This window comes from Anser cygnoides, chromosome Z, assembly GCF_040182565.1.
Source record: "Anser cygnoides isolate HZ-2024a breed goose chromosome Z, Taihu_goose_T2T_genome, whole genome shotgun sequence".
Taxonomy (NCBI): Eukaryota; Metazoa; Chordata; class Aves; order Anseriformes; family Anatidae; genus Anser; species Anser cygnoides.
In genome coordinates, this window is record NC_089912.1 from 65,994,928 (window position 1) to 66,013,472 (window position 18,545).

Consider the following 18,545-nt stretch of genomic DNA (forward strand, 5'->3'; position numbering starts at 1 on the left):
TTCTTTTTTTTTTTTTTTTTTCCCTTGGTAGTACTTTTTCAGAGCAGCATCCCCAGTATTTCTGTTTTACACAGACTAAAAAAAATATGTGGAGCACAATATAAAGATTTGAGAAACCCACATGTTGCTGAGTATCTATGAGCAATATAAATGAATATAGCATGTATGAAACTGATGGTTGTGTTATTCCAGATGAAGAATGGTATTTGATGTCAGAATAAAAAATTACTTTCTGAGATGAAAAATGAGCAACAGTATAGCAGCCCAGGAGGTCCCTTCTCAGTATATCTGAGCAGTAGTTTCCTCTTCCTTTTGGAATGAAGGACATTGGGATGAGAATTCAGAGTATTTTATAGCATTATGAATATTAAAATATGTGGTTTGACATCATTATACTTCCACCTGTATTCTATAGAAAAATCTGCATATTCCTAGACATGTATAGTTTTCTGTCCTACTCAAGGGATATTTTCTGCCACTGATATCTACAAAGATTTCCAGCATTCTCTAAAAATTCTACTTAGTGCTTTATCTATAAAACTGACCATTACAATCTTTGTAGGAAATGAAGTAAAATCTGTATACATTTTTATTGATGTCAAAATGAGGTGAAGGTAGTCAGCAGCTCTCTAAAATAGAAGCAGCGTTGTCCAAAAATAAAGTTGTCAAATAAAGAGAAAGTCCAAGACCAGCACCATCACAGAACAGAACAGAATGTTAACCCTTCTGAAAATAAAACAGGAAGATATGAAAAAGACTTCCTTATTTCTAACTTCTCAGTGTACTGATGTCTCGAGTATAAATCCAGCTAAAAGCCTATCAGCACTGCAAGACGCGACACAAATAATTCAGTTATTTCTTGAATTACTTTTGACAGATGTAGTAGTTTCTCTTAAAAACTTAGCTTAAATTGGAGAAATGTATTTTAAGTCTGTCTTGGTAATTCTAGAATTTATCACCAAGATATGGACTTTGTGATTAAGGAAAATGTCAACTGGTATATTGTCATGTATTGTCATATATGTTAATATTGTCACAGGTGTAAACTATACAATGCCCAGAAATGTCAAGAGACCATTTATTAGTACCCACAAAATGTTTTGTCTCTTGGGGCTTCTAGGTCATTGCATTGCCTTTAGTAAATAGAAAACAGAAGAATGATTAAGAATGACAGATGTATGTGTGACACAGTGTAAATGGATTAAAAAAAAATAAATCATAAATCTGTCTGAAAAATTGAATGTAGCTTTTAAAAACCATGTGGTACATGTGGTATTTTTGTTGATTTTTTTCCTTAGGAATGTAGGAAATGTAACAGCAGATTAGATGAGGGGTCTAGCTGCTCAAGCATTGTTTGCCAGGGACCAATATCAGATACTTGTAAGAAAATCCTGTAATTAATATAAATGGAATGACCCGCTCTTGTGTATGTCTTTTTCAGCTTTTATCTAACAGCTGATCTGTAGTAGCCAATTTCAGCATCTTGATGACTGATTAGTGCTTAATAAGGCATTACAGTTTTTGTGGACTATCTCAAGCAACGGTACGTATTCCCACTTTTGATATAAAAATATATATATATATTTTTTTTTCTTAAAAACTCATTTATTACTCTACCATTTCTGATTTTTTCCTATCTACTCTTACATTTGATTCTTCTGCTTTCATTTTCTGTTCTCCCTCCCTCTCTTCTCAACCACGGTCAATATGCATGTTTGCCCACTCTGATTTCTCAACTACCTGTGCACCTTCCTGCAGGGTTCACTGTGACTGTGCTCCTCTTCCATTCTGCCACATGCAGCAGCCATGTCCTTCCTCCCATTACTAATTTCCCTTTCTGTCCCAATACATGATGTATTTCTATATTCTGCTTATCTTTAATCTCTTGCTTGACATCCACTGGAAAGATGAAAAAAATCTCTTATTTATTTCAAAAGGATTTTCAAGGCAGAGACAAAAGATTGTTCCAGCTCAGTGTAATTCAGTCTGTCCATCTGCACCATAGGCACTAGAGTCTGAAGGAAGTCAGTGACATGGTATGAGGGTTTGAGATAGCTGAGAGTAGGGGCAGTCTCCATTTTCACTCATTTAGGAACAGAGTTTGAAGATTAACTTCTCAGAAGCAACTGAAAACAGGTCTTTCTATGTAGTAAGTACTGATAAATGCTTAGTTCCCATTGGTGAGATCCAAGATCAGATCACCTCTGAGAACTCAGCTCATTCAGTCCTAGCAAGCTGGGCACACAGGCAGTAGCAAAAAGCAGAAAAGGGACTGATGCTTTAGGAAAATAGCAACTGCCAAGCTGGTCAGTATGGCTTTCCCGAAAAGATGGAAACTTCTTTGTTATTTTTTCACATAAAAACATATTTGGCTACAAATGTCTAATATCCCATCCTAGTACTACTAAAGCAACACAAGTGATGATTCCATAACAAGCTGTTAGTTAAGAGAAACAACTTGAACGTTACAAATACGTTTTTAGAAAAGAATCTGCAATTTGACACACAAAGTAAAATGCTTTTGTCTGCCTTTTTAAAGGGAGCAAAAATAAACAACATCTGAGGTAGTGATTCTTTAAAAACATGGTGCCTGATCTCATGACGCTTTCATTTCATTTCTCTTTATGGCTTTGTAGAAGATGTCTAATATTCATTAACTGGCTTAGATGACTTTGGTTTCCTTGCACAACACTTTCAAATTGTTTACGGTTAATGAGAAATTATCAAACACATTTACAGGCTTAATGATGTGAGCTGCACATATACAGTGCTCCAGAGATCACAAATAAAATGGTTCTTACTCATTTTTAACATCTACTGTTACTAGACTTTAGATACTTAAATGACATATAAAGCAACTATAGATTTTCCAGCTATCTAAACATATACACATAAACAGATATACCACAGAGTTCACTGCTTTAACATAAACCAGTTATCACTACATATTTGTGTTTCAGTTTGTTCCATAAACACATACATCCTCTTATGAGTATTCTATAAGGTCTGTTTACTGCATTTTTATTAAATAATCCTCTGTAGTTACATAGTATCATCAAGACCATTCTTCAAACCTGCATTTTATGTGAAAATAAGTTTTGGCAGCACATGCCCCACTTGAATAAATCATATTTCTTTAAGAGTCAGGAACATTATATTGAAATACTAAAAATATACATTAAATATGTCTTTGCTAAAGGAAAATGTTTAATTAGAAAATTTAAAATAATGAGTTATATTTCTCAATACTGAAGAAAAACTATAAATAAAATTATTCTGAGTCCAAAGGAAAGGTATTTAGTTGAAATATATATATTAAATTTTATGAATTTATAAAATGAATTACTTCTGAAGAGCCTTTTAGGGCTTTTATGTTACTAATAGGTAGTTCACACTTTAAGAGACATGTATATAGATCTAACTTTGAAAGCATCATTGAAACATAAATCCATGTGAGAAGTTTAACTAACGGTATGAGACCTAGAGGGACAATCCCTGTTCCTGGGGTAAATTATGTTACATACTTCATCACTGTATATCAAAAGAGGTGTCATGTGCCTGTTATCCCCACTGATGTATCATAACTTTACAAGAATCCACTAAGTACAACTGCTACAAAATCTCATCTATTTTCTACTTAAAAGCTAAGAGCTGTAATAAAAACTAAAGTTGCAAACAAGACAATGAAATATTTGAACATCCAAAGGCCCTCAAACTTAGCTGATGGTTATCCTGATTTTACAGGACACTAGTTTATTCTCTTTTGATGTGCAAAAGTACAGTTTGGATGTTAAAGGCCACTTTCAGAAGGTGTCACTCCCACCTGGGAAGTAACAGGGTGTTTTGGAAAATAAAAGTGCGTCCAAAGGGAAAATAATCAAACTGCACATTTGTTCAGCTTAAAGGATGAAATACATTTATGAAAAATGTTTTAAAGTTCTATTTAGCTAGCAAATCCCTCAAAAAGCTTAGCTACATCTGAGCAACCAACAAATACACCTTTTCTACTCGGGCTGAATTTCTGTTTTCACGGAAAGCCATGATGATTTGGCATCATGAGACTTTCATTGGCAAAGTTGGGAAAGAATCTATGCCTCATAATGTAATTTATGCCTGCAGATACTTTGCAGTTTCAGTACCAGTTTATGGCTAGGCATACAGAAATGCTTTCACTCAGTTCTCTTTCCGAGGGAGAATTTGTGGATTACTGGAGGGGCCTTCTTTTTGATATCTTGCAATCCTGTTTTTTCATGCAATAATACTGATTTTTTTTCTTTCTTTCTTTCTGGTAACTTGCAGTTTGCATGTGCATATAAACTAAAGGTCCTCTGAAAAGCTGATCTTTTGGGTTTTATGAACTCAAGGTGTTAAAGTTACTGATGTTAATGGGGCCTACCAGCTGCCACAGAATTGGACATAACCCATAATATTAATACAGCCCATATTTTTCCATTTAAGCAATGTCAGCATAGGAAATATTTGTATAAACATTATTTAAATTCTCATTTTTGGTCTAGAGAGTCATACTTCTCTATTAGAGCAAGCTAGGATAGACAAACTTAGTAACAGTCAATGGAGTTTAGAGTATGAGTTCTCTCTTCCTAAAGCAGACACTTGTATTCTGCCAGGAGAATCATGCTCTAGACTCCATGATCTACAATAAAAACTTAGCAACCAGGTACATATATAGATACTTCCATTTAGGCGGGATCAATAATACACTTAAAATCTGCTCAAAGTTGTGTCTGTCTGCCTCTGGTCCAAAATAAACTGTGACAGCAACAGTCTGCTGCTGACACATTATCCAACCCTTGCTTTGGTTTGTAGCATCTCTGTAGCTACCTGTAAGTTACCCTAAGTAATCCACTACATAAAGAAAATCTTTAGGATGTAGCTTGATAAGATTCTATAGCCTCTATACAACACCAGAGGGATGCTAAAGGCCTGCAGCAGCATGTCCTTATGCATGCTGTTGGGAGTAGAAAACAACTGCTTGGCTCAGATATGACCATCTGTGTAAAGAAAGAGAACGTGTCTGATTCAGATTGGCCTTGTCAAATTCAGTCAGAAAAATGAAGCATTCAGTCAGAAGAATTAAGCATTGTCAGACAGTATACTATCAGCTTACACACATGGACACAGATTGCTGTCCTGTAAAACATTCCAGTTTTGACTGATAACTTAATAGTTTCTTTGCAGTACTTTTAGTATCTAGAAAATCTGTAAGATATACCACAAATGCTACAGTAAAATTGTCCTGTTACCTGTAATTAAACAAAATTTTATGCTTGGCTGCTCTCTGACGTAGCCACTTCATGTCTTCAAGCAATAAACTGAGTGGCTGAATTAAGAATCTAAGATCCCTCTCTGTGCATTCAGCAGATCATCCAGACTGCTCCAATCAGCCTCTAGAAAGGGGAAGTAAATTGCAGGTATAGAGGTCACAGACTTCAAATTTGATGCCTAAAGTAAATGTTACAGTATCCACTACCATACATGTTTATATACACACAGATAGTTAAATTCTAAAGTCTAGCCAGTGAAAGGGCTGGACAGCTTGACCGATCTGTACTCGAGCAGTTCCATTGCATGGAAGTATTATATAAGAATTTGATTTGCCAAATCAGATGTGTTTTTTTGGGGATCAAAATCAGAGGCTCTGTTTTGGCTGGCTCTGCAGCAGGTTACCTGATACTGCAGGAAGGCTGGCTCAGTGCATAAAATCAGAAAAAGCTGAGAAATATGACACTGTTCAGGAAGGACAAGACCTTTCCATCACATGTACAGTACAATTTCCCTTACCTTATGCTTCCAATTCCCACTGAAGCTAGTGGTGTTGGCTAAATGCTTGGCCCAGCTTTAATTAGCCATGACTTACTTGTTCATACTTTGATGGAGTAAATTAAACTTTTGCTTCAGGAAGGAAGGGCCATAAGTACGCAGCCATTCCATTATCATTTTGATTTTGCCTTCAGTTACATGTGGTAAGAGGAACCCTGACTCTTTCCACAGTTGCTTTCCAACTACATGGACTCCTTTTCTCACTCCTGTTGCTACTTCAGCAGAGCACTGACTCTGACTTTATGCCGCGTATCCCTGACTGTTGAGGCTGGATTCCAAAACTAATTTTGATAAGTTCATTATGAAATATCTGAAAAATTTCAAACTTTCTTTCCAGGCTAAGAGAAAAGTGTACACAATGGCTAAGGATGCAGGCGACCATCATTCCATTCATGAGTGGCATGAGAGTACGAATTAAGTGGGAAAGAAGCTTGCTCTCAAAACCTAGATTCTATTTTAATTTTATAATAACAGCTGGTAAAAAACATCAGAAATAAATAATTTACAATTCAAATAGTAATACATTTGTAATATATTAGAAATATAGTTTAAAAATTACTTCATATTTTTACTTAGTATAAAGTTTAATTTTATGCTTTGTATAGAAATGGCAGCTTTACTTGTTACCTCTGTTTCAGCAGAAGGAAACAGAAAAGTTGCTAAATAGCTAAATAACATTGGGAAGTTAAAAAATATTTTATTTTGCTTTTTTTTGGTAATAGAAAAATAGCCTTTAAAAATACATTGTTAAATGTATGGGACTGTACTAAAGTAGAATTGTATATTATGTACAGTAAGGCAGTATATCAAATAGTGTCCTGCTATGTTTTTCATGTTTGGTTTGACTGGAATAGGCTATGAACGGGATGCAAAGTTTTCTGTCACATTGAAACAAAGCAAAATATATTTAGAGGATTTTTTTTTACTGTAATTAGTTGAATATATTCTCTTTTATATGTTTTTTCCATATATAAGAGCTTCATTTTTCTGAAGGGTTGAGAAAAAGTATAGAGAAATCTTAATCTACTGTCAGAATACACTCAGAAAAAAATACGTTGTAGATCAGAATGTCATTGTGTAATGATTTATCCAATTTAGAAACTGCTCAGACAATTGTGGTGTACTGACTCGTAACATTCTTAGTCTTTGTTGAAACTGCAATATTCCCTTAGGTTGAATCAAATAACAGAAGATCTGCAGAACTGAAGAATTAGTTTGCAATGTATTTTTCATGGCATGTAGTATCCATTTCCTCATTTCCCTCTCTGAGAAATGTGTTAATGATCCAGGGTTTACTTCTATAATTGTTGTATCAACCCACAGTTTATAATTCTCTGTATAATACACATAGGAGCCTAGGTTTTTTTTTTGGTTTGTTTGTTTTTAGGGAACTATTTGCTGTGTGGTTTTATTTTACTGTACATAACTATTAACAAAATCGATATGCAAATCACAGACTTGTCAGCTAGAAAATGGTGTAAGCTACAATCGTAACGTAGTAGCATAATCTTAAACCACTGCATTATTATACTGATTGTATTTGACTTATTCTGTAGCATTACCTGATGAAGAGTGAACAAACTTTTAGTTATTTAAAAGAGGGCATAAAGGAGGATGGGTCCATATACTCCGATCCACTTGTCTCTCTTTTGCAGTCACTTGGAGCTGTCAGACAGTAGCTCGTATTTTTCTCAGCTTGACCTTGCTGAAGGTTCTGAGATGTTTCCTTTGCAGGTTCTTGAGACATAGGTGTGTGCTGGACTCGTGAATCTGGCATTAATACTAGAATATTATGGTCCACAACTGTTGAGACCTTTGTATATTCTTTGCTGGTTCCTGGAATAGTGTAATTTTCAGTCTTTCCTCTATTTTCTTTATGTTTCAGTAATACTGCTGGCTCATCCTGCTTGACTTTGTGGACTTCTACGTAATCCATTAGTGTAGCATCCAAAAAAGGTGACTTTACATTAGGTCTGTTTTGTTTGACCTGCACTGCCGTTTGCTCAGTTTTGGAATGCAAATTCTCCATCTCTCCATGTTCTTCCATATCTCCAGGGACGGTTTCAGTAATAGAATATCGTGACTGATGCTTTTCTTCATTTTCCACCAAAACTGGGGCAATGTTCACATTTGTGGTGATCAGTGTTATTTTACATGCATCTACAATGCTGTGGTAGGCAAATATAGGAGGCTGATTATCAGGTAATTGAGCAGCAGGCCACGTGGATGATTTTGTGCTCTCACTGTTAGAAAGGAGTGTTTTCCGTTCTAAGGCTACGCACTGAGTTTCCCGGCTCCTTTTCACAGCTTTATTTTCTTGAACATCTCTTACATCTTGTGTTTGAAGTGTTGATGGAAGGGCACGGGACTCCCTGCACTTCTCAGAAAGCAGAGAAGGGCTATCGCAGCTCCCTCGTCCTGAGTCGCTGTCTGTTTCCTTGGGTGTTGTTTTTGCTTTTTTACTGGGATTACCATTGTTGTGACTTGGCATGAGTTGCTGATCCTCGCTGTCCTCTACCTCTAGGTATTCTATCAGTAGCTCCTCACAGTCTGATGTTGGAGGGAAACCATGGCAACCAAGAGCACTCAATAATTCTTCAGATTTCCCTGTCTGAGGACATAATAAATAAGATATTGATATTTTTCCACTGTTAACATTAGGGCTTATATAACTAGAACAATTGTGAACAGTCTATATATTTAATAGGCAAATACTATAATAGCTACTACACTAGATGTAACCTGATTTTCTACTACTGCAGAAAATAGCAAAAGAACAGAAGAACTTTCCCTGAGTTCTGTCAGTGGAGAGATCCCAGAGTTCATGTTTCTAGAATGGGAGGACTACGAAGCTTCTAGCAGATAAGGGTCTCAAGGGTTTGGCAAGAAGGTAATGGAGGAGAATTGACAGAACAGCCATGCCCTTGTCTCCTCAACATGGCAAGAGACTGTGGAGAGTGACTTATCTAAGAACAACTTAGATCACATAGGCATTAAGCTCTTACTGTGTCCCAGGTAGCAACTGAAGTTACAAACCCTGTAGATAAATGCCCTCCTATTAATGCCAGGCAAAACTATGTCTCATACATACCTTCCACATGATCAACCTGAAAGCTTTGCTTATTTTTAACATCGATTACATTAACTAAATCTGTTTTATACTTAATTATGGTAGTTGTTTTTGCTAGTACTGAATTTTAAAAAGTAAGTAATGGCAAATTCTTCTGCTGTCATCAGCAGTACTCACCTCTAACAGATGTGTATCAATGCCTTTTATTTTCGGTCCCGGAACTGGTGGTAGGATAAAGGCTATCATTCTAAAACAAACAAACAAACAAAAATTAACAAAACAAACAAAAAGCAAAGCAAACAAACAAATGGACAAAAAACAACAGAACAAATACAAAAGATATAAATATGGGCCCTCTCTTACCCCCTCCCACTCTTTCATGTGGGTACCAGTGGTGTAGCAACAGGAAGTCTGAGTGCTATCAAAAAAGGTTTCTGGGCCCTAGGAAGACAAGTAAAGGAAGAAGATGACTGAAGAAAAGTTGAAGTCTCCATTTCATCTGAGAGACTTAAACTTCCCAGGCACACACTGGGAATATCATACTGACAGGACAAGCAAGCCTGGGAAATTCCTACAGCATGCTGAAGATAACTTTCTGTCACATGCACCAAGTGAGCCTACCAGGAAGGGTGCTCTCCTGGATCTGTTGTTTGAGAGTAGGGAAGGCCTTGAGGGAGAGGTGATGGCAGGTGGCTGTCTTGGTCACAGTGGCCATAATGAAATAGTGGAACATTTTGTGGAAATAGTTCAACATTTTTGGTGTAGGGAGCAAAAAGGTCAGTGGAGTTGCCCAACCTGGACCTGAGAGAGCAAACTTTAAACTTCTCAGGCAGCTAGCTAGCAGCGTCCCTTGGGAATCAACTCTAGAGGGTTTAGGGTCCATGAGAGCTGGTCACTGTTCAAGAACCACCTTCTAAAAGCCCAGCAGCAGGCAAGAACGGGATCTGGGGGTGCTGGTCCACAGCAGGCTCAACATGAACCAGCAGCGTGCCCTGGCAGCCAAGAGGGCAAACTTCATTTTGGGCATTTTGGGGTGCATTAAACACAGCACGGCCAGCCATCCAAAAGAGGTGATTCTCCCACTTTATTAACACTGCATGTTAAGGTCCACAATAAAAAAAAAACAAAAAACAAAAAGACAGAGGAAGGCACCAAAGCTGTTAAATGGCTGGAAGGCATGTCCTGTGAGGAGAGGCTGAGGACACTTGGCTTGTGTACTTGGAGTAAAGGAGGCTCAGAGGTGGCCTCATTGCTTTCTGCATCTTCCTGAGCAGGGGAAGAGGAGAGGGAGGTGCTGGTCTCTGCTCCCTGGGAACCAATGACAGGGTGTATGGGAATGGCACAAAGCTGCACCAGGGGAGGTTCAGACTGGACATTAGGAGCAATTTCTTTACTGTGAGGGTGGCCAACCACTGGAACAGGCTTCCTAGTGAGGTGGTTGATTCCCCATGTCTGTCAGTGTTGAAGAGGCATTTGGACAATGCCTGCAATAATGTGCTTTAACTTTTAGTTAGCCCTGAAGTGGTCAGGCAGTTGGACTCAATGGTCTTTGTAAGATCCTTGAAACTAAGCTATTCTAAATTCTATGTTTTCTCTCTGTATTTGTTCTCCCATTTCCTCAGAAAGTTACTGAAATTTTAAATACTTCTCCCCTATCTGTTGCCTCCCTGTTGGACATCTGTTTCCTGCCTGCATTCTGTAGCCAGGTAGTTTACTAAGCCAGGTATAGTTTGTAAATTATCCTTAGATATATTCATAAGAAATAGAACAGCATAAAATTATTGAACTGGAAATGTAATACTACTAACGTCCTTTTATTATTCTTTGTCCCTTAAACTCCAGCTCTCTCAAACCGCTGTAACTTCATCACTGACCACAACACAGCGATGTAGGGCGCAGTCCTGGAGGACTAATGGGCCTCTGTGTGCGTACTTGACTGTCATTTGACTGGTACTAAACAGGATTTATGACGAATAACTTCTGATTGCTTTTCCATCAGCAGTTTCTCTCTTTCCTCTACTCATCCACTATTTTTTGCAATACTTCTACAGAAGAGATAAACTTTGCAACACCTTTACCTTTGAGTGAAATCAGACAAAGATTTTATAAATTATTTGGGGAATTGACTGACAAGTATGTAGAAAGATAACTTCATAACATAACTTTGTTTCATTTAGAAAATTAGGCCAAACCCAAAACATGCGTCTTCAATAGCAGCAGGGATACTCCAAATGATATTTGCTGAATACTTAATGGCAAACCACGATGTCCAGATCTAATAGAGACATGTCTTTACCAATTAAGAATTTAGTTTTTCATTTTTAGTCTGTTTTCTCAGAACAGAAATACCTGTTTACCATTTGTGAATTTAAAATCAAATACCTGTAATTTATACTACATAACACTCTTATAAGAAAACACAAAACCTATATGAGATTAAATCAAATGTTAATAACGTATTTTTGGAAAAGTTTGCTGAGATTTTTAACTCCATAGGATTGTGAAATTTGTGACTTACCTGTACCCTTTTAAAACCATTGTCCAGCTCATGATTAAACATATAAGAGATGACAAGACACCCACGATGATCCACACAATCATATCTTTTACTCTGAAATCTATGAAAGAAATGTAATTATTTAAGGATGCACCTAGCATATATACAATCAGAATGAAAAAAAAAGAAAAGAAAAGAAAAAGTCTCAAATGACTTTTATTTGAAAAACTGTTCTAAGCTGCCAAATTTAGTACTGAATCTGGAGGCCTCTACTAGCATAGACAGATCTCAATATTCATTGCAATATGTGGTAATTAATATACTTTGTATTAATAGCACTGTGTAGGAAATAAACTGTCTTGGAAAAAATATAGAAAAATGTATGAAGAAGGAAATTTTTGTCAATGTCCGTTATAGTAACTGGGTTCAAATCCACTTATACCAACATAGTTATTTCATTATCAAATACATATCGTATAATTAATTAAATGGTGGGTAAAACGATCTCGGACTAAATGTTTTTGAGGATTTCTATTGTAACATGACACTTTTTACATTGAGATGTTTATTTTGAATTCATTCCAGATAATGTGTAATGAAGAGTTGTTACTGTCTGAAGGCAGTGATCCTTTGTTGTTCTGATAGCAGTTCTAATGCAGTTACCAGAACTCTCCTAATTAAAAACTACCATCATGAGAACAGATGAGGCAATAAACAGAAAGGATGTTGTTTAAATAAGTAAGGAAATTCATTCACCTGCTTAACTCCTAAAAGTAACAAATGAGACAGCTAACTCAGTAAGGTGCAGAAAAGCTGAGAAATCAGTTACCTTAGCAATGATGTTGCTACATTTCCTAGGGAAACAATGGGATGTCAATCTGCACGAGCGCCACTGACAGCTAACAGAAGTATTACACAAACTTGCACTTAATAACAATTACTGAAAGGATGCCTGGCCACTCACCATTAGGGATCTGAATATACTTTTCTGAGCTCCATTCACTCCATGATCCATGGTGGTCTGGTTTGCAGTGAATCTGTACAATGTACTTCTTTCCTGGATTTAAACTAAACATTTTATATTGTGTTTGCTGTCCAACAAAAATAGTCTGGAAATGAATTAAAAATCATAAAATCCATATATAATTAAGACTTTTTTTTTTTTTCCCTAGGAAAATCATAGCTAGTTTAGTCTTGATAACCAAGTTGGGAATACAGAAATTATCTGGATAGCTTCCTAATAATCGTTATGCAAGTCATTGAAGTAACAGTACATTTATTTTATTTCTAAATTCATCTTTCTAACAGTGCAGTAGGAATGATATCTGGCCCTGCTATACTGTGCAAATTAAACTACTGCAAGGACACATCATGAGCACATGGCAGGTATGAAGGAACTGTAGTAATGGTGGGAACTGCAATGGCGAGAAGAGAAGAATGAGGCAAGAAATAGTGACTGGGGAAGAAAAATGCTGAGAGGAAAGAAGGAATGTTGAGCTGGTAGAACCGTATAGGGTAAAGAGTGGATCATGCAATGGCCAGGGAGCTGGAAAGTACAGTGGCAAGGGAAGGCAGAAGGCAATACAGAGATTGCTGGGAAGTATTACAGCAGACAAGGAGGTAATGCAACCATATACTAATAGCTAGAGTCTTTAATTTGTCTCCCAGTTGTTTGAGTTGCACATCCTGGATACAGACAATAATTACTAGGTGACCATGACAACTATTACCTAGTGGTCATTTGTGCAAAGTTAAATGATTTTACATAATGCTTTGAGCTTTCTGTTACCTAAGAAGTGCTTGTGGTTGAGAACAAATTATCAGAAAAGAAACCTGACTAACTGAGAACTAACAATTTACACTAAAATGCCAATACGGTTAATATATAATGGTCACAACTAAAAATAAGTACTTCATCACCTGCTATCATACAGCAGCATCTGAGATACTAATTTGTCAGTAAGAATCTGTATATCACACAAGCACAGCTTTTGAAATAGGATTAAATATTGTGTGCCCGCTTCATTACAGTGAGTCATGGGACCTAACTGACAAACAGTAATTGATCATCTAGCAAAAATTTGTGACATTCTTACCTCCCATTCCTCTCCTTCTTCAGGCTTTAGTCGCAACTCGTATTCAAGGGTAAGCCATCCAGATCTGACATCAGCCAGTGGGGGTGGAGACCATGTCAAGACCAGATATGGTTTTCTATTCATTGGCTTTTTTAATTCTAGAGTTACATTCACAGGAGGATCAGGCTGGACTGTTAAAATAAAAGAGCTGACGGTAAGAGTCTGAATGATTTTTCTTTGCATCTTACGAGGAGATATGAAATGTTGTGAGTGGTGAGTTGCCATCTCCATTATATCATTATATTGGAACTGGTGCTGGAATACAGGGATCAAGAGTTTCCTGATAAACTAAGCAAGGATTTATGAATTTGGAGAAACTGGAGAACATCAGATACGTGGAGTTCATATTGAGATTTGCCTTAATCACTTATTACCTGAAATATTTTTTTCTTATATTACTATTTATTGTTGCTGTTCCCCACAGCTATGTTTCAAAGTTAACAGAACCAGTTAACATCTTTAATGCCATGTTATAGAAGTTGTGGTAAATCATAAACTTATCAAAGTTGGCATATATCATTAGAAATGCTGTACAAACAGATTTAACCGATAAAACTTGCCCCCTTCAATCTTTAACATTCAGAAAACACAGCAGCATAATCCCAACATGCATAGATAGAAATACTTAACAGCAAAGCAAAATAGTTGTTTATAGACAGACACGACTATAACAGAAAAATAAAACAAAATGGAATGTAGGTTTCTGCCATACTCAGGCTTGCAGCTACCTCAGTTCGAAGGTAGAACTCCCACATATAGTGCATGATTTTTACCACTGTCTGATGCAAAGCTTCACCAGGTAAGTAGTCAGGGCATAGAGGTAAAATGTAAAGCCTTTTCTCCATGAGCCCTCTTCCAGATACCAGGCTCCCAGCAGCCACATCCTTGATAACAAAGTAATTACTGGTGATAATGTTCCTTTCCCTTAGAACATAACCTACATACTTCTCCACAGTTACTCTGTGTAAAAAGTCTGAGAGAAGAGAGTATCAGTACATTGCTATAAAAAGCACTGATTCAACTTCTCTTGGATCTGAGAAAAAAAGCAAATTTCAGAAAAACACTTATAGGTAGTCAAATTTAAGTATTATTAGTTAAAAGATCAATTTGAATTCAGTTGGTGGTGGAGTAGAAAAGGATTTTAGCTGGGTGGTGTTTCTTAGGGCTTGACTGAAGGAAATATGTAAAGTCAATAAATGATTTTCTGAATACAGTTTTAAAGCTTTCAGCATTTTTATGATTCCTTTAAAAATAACATGCTAAAAGGATGAATATTGATTTATTATTATACCAGATAAGATCTAATTTGCTCTCACATATTTTTAACTTGGATATACTACTATATATGAGAAGAGCTGCAATGAAAATTCTTGTGTCAAAACCCATAATTTTGAATTATTTGTTTCCACAGAAAACACTTATTATCTCTTACCTATGTAAGTCACATCCACATAATGAGGATCAGAGCTGTTACTTCCTATTTCATTAGTTGCCCTGACAGTAATATTGTATATGGTCCAGAAAGAGGTGTGTTTTTTATCAAAGTAGCAGGAATTAGGGCCTGCAGTTCTGTAATCTGGACATTCATAAACTTGTTCTTCTCTGAAATAAAAGAATCATAGTGATTACACAGACTGAAACACCTGACTTTGATGACTAGTAGTTGCATTTGGATCCAGCATGTTTAGGGCTGGATCAAAATCTTTATGCCTGGCAGTGTGAAGAAAATCAGAATATTGCTTTCAGACTACAGAGTAATTGAACAATTCCAGAGACTGTATTAAGCTTTTCCCCTGCAAAATTAAGACTACGAAGCCTGGAGAGTTTAGGCTGCGGTACATGTCATAGTGGCTAGTAGAGTACAAATCTTTTCTGAATGCCCTTGTCTACTACCTAGCCTCCACATGTTTCAGAGCACCAGTAGACATAATTGCTAGTCTTCTAACCCATCTGTTAAAAATGAGTATTTTCAATGTTCATTTCACATTTACATGAATTTTTGCCCACATCATATGCTTTCAGAATCTATTTGGTCTTTTACCAAATGTTCCAAAATTGAACTTGTACATGTCCTCCAAATCCATTCACAAACTTCCCAAAGTGAGCAGGTATAGAAGGCAAAGCTGATGAAGAATATGTAGCACTTGTTTCCAGGATCCTCTGAGACACAGTGTGACAAAAGTAAGGCCTTTGGTACCGTCTCTCACGGCATCCTTCTGGACAGACTGTCCAACTGCGAGATGAACAGGTTGATGCTATGCTGGCTAATGGACTGGCTCAACAGCAGAGCTCAAAGGGTTGCAGGGAATGGGCTATGTCTGGCTGGTGACTGATCACTAGTGGTGTTCACCAGGGCTCAATTCCAGGGCCAGTCCTGTTCCACATTTTTATCAGTGTTTGGATACCCAAGTGGAATGCATTCACAGCAAGTTTGCCAGTGATACTAAACTTGGAGGTGCTGCTGATGACCTGGAGGGATGTGAGGCCTTGCAGAGGGATCTACATAGATTGAAACATTGGGAGATCAATGGCATGAAGTTCAGCCAAGGAAAATGCCGTCTGACTGGAGATGGAGCAATGCCAGACACAGGTACAAGCTGGGAGACGAATGGCTAGGGAGCAGCTCAGCAGAACGGGATCTGGGGGTGCTGGTCCATAGCAGGCTCAGTGTGAGCCAGCAGCATGCCCTGGCAGCCAAGAGGGCAAACTTCATTTTAGGGTGCATTAAACACAGCATGGCCAGCCATCCAAAAGAGGTGATCCTCCCACCATACTTAGCACTGGTGTGGTCTCACCTTGAATATCAGGTGGAGTTCTGGGCTCCACAATATAAAGAGGATTTTAAGGTCCACAATGTAAAAAAAAAAAATAAAAAAATAAGCATTTAAGAAAGAATCCAGAGGAGAGCACCAAAGCTGGTGAAAGGGCTGGAAGGCATGTCCTGTGAGGAGAGGCTGAGGACTCTTGGGTTGTCTACTTGGAGTAAAGGAGGCTCAGAGGCAACCTCATTGCTGTCTGCATCTTCCTGAGCAGGGGAAGAGGAGAGGGAGGTGCCGGTCTCTGCTCCCTGGGAACCGATCACAGGGTGTGTGGGAACAGCAGAAAGCTGCACCAGGGGAGGTTCAGGCTGGACATTAGGAGCAATTTCTTTACCATGTGGGTGGTCAACCACTGGAATGGGCTTCCTAGTGAGGTGGTTGATGCCCCATGCCTGTCATTGTTGAAAATGCATTTGAATAATGCCCTCAATAATATGCTTTAACTTTTAGTTACCCCTCAAGTGGCTAATTCTGGTCATTTGGGAAAGCTTCTGTCTATGGTGCGAAGGAGCTACAGGAGCTACAGGACCATGCCTTTTTATTGTGAACACTGTTATGCTGTTGGAGCACCATGGCAACTATCAAGGCAATCTATCCATGCCAGTAGAATTCACAGTAATTTAAAAAATCCAACATTACAAAAAGATCTTTTTTTAACCTTAAATATGTCGTTACTAGTGCTATTCCAGAATATGTCACTTGCACAAAAACCTACAGTAAACTATAGAAAAGCACTTCTCCTAAATGCAAAACCGATTAAGCCTGATTTTCTATGTCTTTCTGATATAATACTGAATAATTGTATACAACTTATTACCCTTCTTTGCTGTAAAGTAAAGTGTAGTTGGTAGGACGTCCTCCATCTGAACCAGGTTTCCACCAACAGGTAAATGTTTCCTTCTCTGGAGAACGGCATTTTATTATCGTAGGCTTTTCAGGAGGTGACTCTTCTGCAAGAGATACATAAACGAACTAATTAGTAAGTTTAACGCATCAGGTCAACTCTGAATTTATAAAACAAATTCAATTGGAGCAGGGAAACTACATTTTTTTTTCTTTTTCTACAAAGAAAGAAAATGTTTTGCTTCATTATTTACACAGGAAAGAAAGGGCATTCAGTGATTAGGGTAGCAGCCTTTTACTTTGACCTGGCTTCAAAATCATTTTCCACTGCAGCTACACTGAGGAACTACATTTTACTTCGCTGTTTGTAGCTCTTTTTGGCTTCCCAAATCTGACAAAAGGTTCTCAAATGCTGTCATACCAGGTTCTGTAAAATTATTTAAAATACATTCTGCTATTTGATCTGTTATTTACGTAAACATTTTTTTTTCTTCAGAAATGTGTTTTAAGATCTGGTTGATTATTCGAAAAAAAAAAATAATAATGCTGCCAGTTGTTTTGGCTTTTACAAGAAAAGAAAAAATGAACAAGAACATGTTTACCCCTGTGTTTATGTCCCTGCCAGTAATTCTCTTCTGAAGTGCCCATGCTGAGCTGACTCAAAAGATACAAAGTAGTTCTTGTATTTCCTCCTACAGTGATGTTATGCCCAGTACTCACTCTATTTGCCTAATTGCTGCTAAGCAATTTATAATTATCTGTATTCCTGATGGTTGTTATAGACTCAATCAAAGCATTTAGAATTGGGCTGAAGAAGATGCTTAAATTTTGAATACTTCGATGGTTGTCAAAACCCTGATGTGCTTGAAACCTTTGCAGTTATGTATTTGTGGCAAAACATGTTCTCATTATATTAATAATATATATTTTCTACTATTTAGAGTGGGGCCATTGATTTTCCAAATTTCTAATTGCCTCAGGCAAATCTGAAAATGGGACATTTACAAAATATTTTTCTATTATCAGTACTTCAGCAATCTCCATGTCAAATAATGAATAATGCAGCTAGTGACAGAAGAAGAAGATTTGAGACAACCTGGCTAAAGTGTCTGACAACAAGATATGAAGTCATACATATTTAATGTCCCAACAGAACACGGATAATTACTCCCATGTGATAGCAGCTGCAGTGCTATGCTCTGTTATGCTCCTGGCAATGATTTCAGTCCCGTTGCTAACGAACAAATGAGTGACTCTCACACAAGTACTGCTACCTGGTATCTTCAGTTAGGTGAAATCAACATGATTTTAAATGGCAGGACAAGACCAAACATTATGCA

General features: G+C 37.3%; 1 protein-coding gene across 12 annotated transcripts in view; it reads right to left on the minus strand.

Annotated features, from left to right (window-relative positions):
• The window catches only part of PRLR (prolactin receptor), a 169,007-nt gene continuing 150,462 nt past the window's right edge, over positions 1-18,545 (minus strand). For 11 of the 12 annotated variants that reach the window (XM_066988294.1, XM_048051233.2, XM_048051228.2 and 8 more), the window contains 7 exons: positions 17,180-17,312; positions 14,976-15,145; positions 13,505-13,674; positions 12,373-12,517; positions 11,430-11,529; positions 9,089-9,158; positions 1-8,452 (listed from right to left, as the gene is read on the minus strand). In XM_066988294.1, coding sequence (XP_066844395.1) covers positions 7,430-8,452; positions 9,089-9,158; positions 11,430-11,529; positions 12,373-12,517; positions 13,505-13,674; positions 14,976-15,145; positions 17,180-17,312 — 1,811 coding nt within the window. In that variant the 3' untranslated portion in view covers positions 1-7,429. The remainder of the gene's footprint in view (positions 8,453-9,088; positions 9,159-11,429; positions 11,530-12,372; positions 12,518-13,504; positions 13,675-14,975; positions 15,146-17,179; positions 17,313-18,545) is intronic. The other variant, XM_066988293.1, reaches the window with a different exon arrangement.